Raw genomic sequence first — 4,741 nt, 5'->3', positions numbered from 1 at the left:
TACGTTGCATTGTGGGTAATGTAGGTGACGAAGAAGAAGAAGAAGAAGAAGAAGAAGAAGAAGAAGAAGAATATAGCTGTATAGTAAATGTTAGCTATGAAGCTAACGTTTACTTAGCTTGTAAACCTTTATTTGATGGATTTGAACCTGGACATCTTGTCTCTGCTCCTGGATCTCAACCTGTTCCTCTTCCCCCCCTCAGGACAAGAGAAACAGAGACGAGGACACAGTTTCTCCCACAGGAAACTCACCCGACGGTCCACTTCCTGTCAGCACCGCCGCCGCGTATGAGCCGCAGCGAGGACGAGGACCGGCCCTCGCAGCGATCCTGACGCAGGAAGTAAAACGCACGCAAAAAGAAGCCGGTTGAGGCCGCAAGCGGACGCCATGTCCTCTCCCTCCCTCCCCATGGCCTCCCTCCCCCCCAGCCCCCTCGCCATGGAGTACCTCAACGACTTCGACCTCCTCAAGTTCGAGGTGAAACCGGACACGCCCCCGCTGCCGTACCTCAAACCGCCCCACGAGCCGTCCGGCTCCCCGTACGCCGGCCACCCGCCGCCGGACTCCAGCCTGAGCTCCAGCCCGTACGACTCGCTGCCGCCGTCGCCGGCGCTCAGCGACGGCCGCCCGCCGCCCTCGGGCTCCTGCTCCCTGTCGTCGTCGTCCTCCTCCATCTCCTTCCCGCTGTCCCTCTCCAACAGCTTCACCTCGGGCATCAGCTCCGGCTCCCAGGGGAACGTGGAGGGCAGCCCGGGCCCCGGCGGCGGCGGCGGAGGGCCCCCGGGCGCCACCCCGGCCTCGCTGGAGGACCTGATCTGGCTGGCGGCGCTGCAGCAGCAATTCGGCGGCGAGGCGGCGGGGCCCGCCACGTTGCTCGGGGCCTTGGGAGGTGGAGGCGGAGGAGGAGGAGGTGGAGGAGGGCCGGAGCGGGGGGACCGGGACCGGGGGTCGGTCAACGGCTTCCTGGGCTGCGAGGACGCCGTGGAGGCGTTGCTGAACTCCGCCGCCGCCGCCGTCAGCTCGCAGGTAAATCCCGCCTGTCGCCGTGCGCTCCGCGACTCCTCCGTCTTCTCCGCGGCCACCGCCTCGTCTTCATCGTCTTCCTCTTCCTCCCCCTCTCTTCTAGTTCCCAGGTCTTTCCCAGAGTTCCAGCAGCAACCTGGGCGACTCCAGCAGCGACAGCGGCGCCGACATCTCCTGCCCCAAAGGGGCGGACATGTGCCACCGGCCGCTCGTCTTCCTCTCGTCCGCCGCTCCCTCGCTGGCCAACGCCGCCGCCAACGCCGCCGCCAGCTCCGCCCCTTACCCACAAGCCCTCAGCCCCCAGGGGCGCCTTCATCACCACCAGCATCACCATCACCACCCGCACCACCCCATGCACGGCGGCCATCACCATCACCACCATCACCACCCACAGCTCGGTCAGGTACGCGTCACGCGGCCGTCGTGAAAAACGAGAGATTTCTTCTTTTTTTTTTTGGAGGTGAAAGAATTGAAACGTTCCACGTGGGCCGAGCGGATGGAGGGAGAGGATGGAGCAGCGCAGGATTAAGATTAGGACGCTACGACACGGTTATTAGCGTCTGCACGGCAACAACGGGAGAAGCTAATTATTTGTCCGTTACAAAAGCAGTTCATCCTGTTTTCTCCACCAGAAGGTCACTCACATTATTCGTCTGTTACGGCGCGAAATCTCGATTTCACGTTAAAAAACATCCATTTATGTGTAAAAACGCCCCAATTAGCATTCAAATGACTATAAGCATGTAATAAGTGCATTATAGCGTAGTTATAATCATGTATAAAGACTTTGTTAAGTCTCAATGTTCCATATCGGTCAGCAACAACGTCTCCTGAACATAAATATTTTATATTATTAACTATATTAATATATTATCTGTGGTGAGTTACAGTAGTTGACAAATGCTGCTGCTTATGTATTAGTTATGTAATTATCTTCTGTACATACAGTTTTTCATTCATGTTTTAATTAATTTCAGATATCCTGGTATTTTTTTAAATTCCAGCACAGACATTTTAATATAAAAAATATACATTATAATATAATAATTCATATATAATTTCAAAACGTTCGTGTTGAGGAAGGACAAATGGTTTGCTGCACACAGACTCGTAGTTTGAAGCGGTAAACAGGCGTCGTGGTCTCAGGAGACGTCTCAGTGGATCTCTATGTGGAGCACAGCGTGAGCTTATTATGATAATATCTGCTATTATTGCTGTGCGTAATCCTGATAACTGTCACCCACACTTAGTCAGATTACATGACAGATTATGGACATGTGGTGTCGAAATGTGGCCCCTGACACACACACGCACACACACACACACACACACACACACACACACACACACACAGTATAACACATCGCACGTCCACCAATCAGTGGCAGACTCAGGCCGCCTGAGACGTGAAACATAAATTAAAAGGCCACCAGCTGCATGAAGAACGTGTTCTAGCATGTAAGTTAGCTAGGAACCATGAATTAGTGGAACCATGAATGCACCTTGTCATGTTTTCTCCACTGGAAATGAACCCTAGAGGGCGGTTTATCACATTTTCTCCACTTGGAAGGCACCTAGTTGGCAGTTTATCATGTTTTCTCCACTGGAAATGATTCCTGGAGGGCAGTGTCTAACGTTTTCTCCACTGGAAAGGTGCCTCGAGGACAATTTATCATATTTTCTCCAATGGAAAGGCACTTAGATGGCAGTTTGTCATGTTTTCTCCAATGAAAAGGAATTTTAGAAAGAAGTGTATCATGTTTTCTCCACTGTAAAAGAACCCAAGAGGGCAGTTTATCACGTTTTCTCCACTGGAAAAGTGCCTAAAGGGCATTTTATCATGTTTTCTCCTTTGGAAAGGAACGCTAGAGGGCAATTTATCATGTTTTCTCCACTGGAAGGTCACTCTCCAGGTCACTATATCACACTGTCTCCACTGGAATGGCCCTAAAGAGCCTTTTATCACATTTTCACCACTGGAGTCCAACACTGCCACCAGCCATATCTCAGTCATATGTCTATGTTAAATCCGCTTCACACTCATCCCACTCATCAATCATTTCGAGCGTTTGTCACGCTGCCAATTAGCATTAAAATTGCAGCATATTCACGCCGTGTGTTTTCTCCGTCTGCTGCTCGCCCGCCGCCCGCTCGCTCGGCAGTGCGGGGTGAACGACCGCTTCTCCGACGACCAGCTGGTGAGCCTGTCGGTGCGGGAGCTGAACCGACACCTGCGGGGGGTGAGCAAGGACGAGGTGGTGCGCCTGAAGCAGAAGCGCCGCACGCTAAAGAACCGCGGCTACGCGCAGTCCTGCCGCTACAAGCGCCTGCAGCACCGCCACGCCCTGGAGTCGGAGAAACACGTGCTAACGCAACAGGTTAGCGCGACCTTCCTGACCCCGCAAGCATTCGTAAATACAGACAACCCCCCTGACCCGCATTCCTGACGCTCTAAGCGGTAAATAATAAGAGCGCTTGTGTCTTTTTCTTCCCGCTCAGTTGGATCAGCTACAGTGTGAGCTGACTCGAGTGCTGAGGGAGAGAGACGCCTACAAGGCTCGCTACGAGAAGCTCCTCGGCACCAGCCACGGCATCGCCGGAGACGCCCCGCCGCCGCCGCCGCCCCGCGCCAGCAACCCACCTTCCCCGCCCCCTGACTACTTCCTCTGAGCTCGGCCCCACGAGGAGGGAGGACGAAGAAGAAGAAGAAGAAGGAACGAGTGAGAAACCAGCCGACGTGGAGCAATCAATGATGAGTAATCAGACTTGGGGAAGGAAAAACAAGGATGTGTATGTGTGTGTTTGTGAGTGTGAGTGTATGTGTGTGTGTGTGTGTGTGTGAGAGAGAGAGAGACGTTGGCAGGCAGTTTTGGGGCGATACGACTGAATGCCCTCTTGAGTGATTAAAGGAGAATCGAGCGTTACTCCGTTGGGTGACTCTCGGCTCTCGGACTCTTTTTACTTCACTGTGAATGATAGTTGCACACAAAAAACTTTGCTGAGGGTGCAACGCCGGACAAAACGAGACCATGATGAATGGATCGAAGAAGAAGATGAAGAAGAAGAGGAAGAAAAACAAACCAAAAAAAAGCTTTATCTTGCATTAAACTTAACAAATAGTCCCCGGCACTGCTGAGCCTTCCACCTATGCAATATGAAATAGCTGCACTGCGCTCTCCAAACGAGTGGTCGAGGCTCAAACTGTAGTTGTGTGTTGTTGTGTTTTTTTCTTTTATTTTTTTTTTACGATAAGCTGCTAAAGCTGCTAAAGGTCTGAGTAGTGCAGTGGTGCTGGATGTGGAGTGGTATGGGCTTGGATCGCGTATCCACGGCATGCGGTTGTGTTTGCCATGCGGGCTAATAATATTTCACAGTTGCCTACCAAAGTGTTTCAAAAAGCTCACCAAGACTTGTTATTCTTGTAAGTTGAATAATCATAGATTAAAGAATGTACAAGGATACCTTTCATGGGAATCTTCCAGTGATTGTGCTAAATGAATACCGTAAAAGTCGCGTCGCAAGCCGCTACTTTACCGTCGGTGGGTGGCCCCTGCTAGCTCCCCGATGTAGCCAGCTCCGCTGCTGCTACCTCTCTGTTAGCTGCTTGCTAGCTTCACGACACTCACGGAAGGAGCGGGACCCAGGCCCGGCTCGACGCCCAACTCGGGCAGCAAGGACGCGAGCAGCAGCAGCGGGGCGCTAGTAGCAGCGCTAGCTG

General features: G+C 52.6%; 1 protein-coding gene across 1 annotated transcript; it reads left to right on the top strand.

Annotated features, from left to right (window-relative positions):
- Positions 1-387: 387 nt before the first annotated feature.
- On the top strand, positions 388-3,693 carry nrl (neural retina leucine zipper). Its single transcript, XM_068593099.1, has 4 exons — positions 388-1,026; positions 1,127-1,426; positions 3,186-3,401; positions 3,523-3,693. The coding sequence occupies exons 1-4, from the start codon at positions 388-390 to the stop codon at positions 3,691-3,693; spliced, it is 1,326 nt and encodes a 441-aa protein (XP_068449200.1).
- Positions 3,694-4,741: the final 1,048 nt, after the last annotated feature.

Source organism: Clinocottus analis, unplaced genomic scaffold (assembly GCF_023055335.1).
Source record: "Clinocottus analis isolate CAN_PGR_092001 unplaced genomic scaffold, fCliAna1.0.p SCAF_28, whole genome shotgun sequence".
In the NCBI taxonomy this organism is placed as follows: Eukaryota; Metazoa; Chordata; class Actinopteri; order Perciformes; family Cottidae; genus Clinocottus; species Clinocottus analis.
The sequence above is the reverse complement of the archived record's forward strand: the minus strand, read 5'-3'. Positions and strand labels throughout refer to the sequence as shown.

Coding starts and splice junctions, on each gene's coding strand:
- nrl (XM_068593099.1), top strand. CDS start 388: ATGTCCTCTCCCTCCCTCCCCATGGCCTCCCTCCCCCCCAGCCCCCTC. Junction 1,027..1,126: donor CCGCCGCCGTCAGCTCGCAG/GTAAATCCCGCC, acceptor CCTCTCTTCTAG/TTCCCAGGTCTTTCCCAGAG. Junction 3,402..3,522: donor AACACGTGCTAACGCAACAG/GTTAGCGCGACC, acceptor CTTCCCGCTCAG/TTGGATCAGCTACAGTGTGA.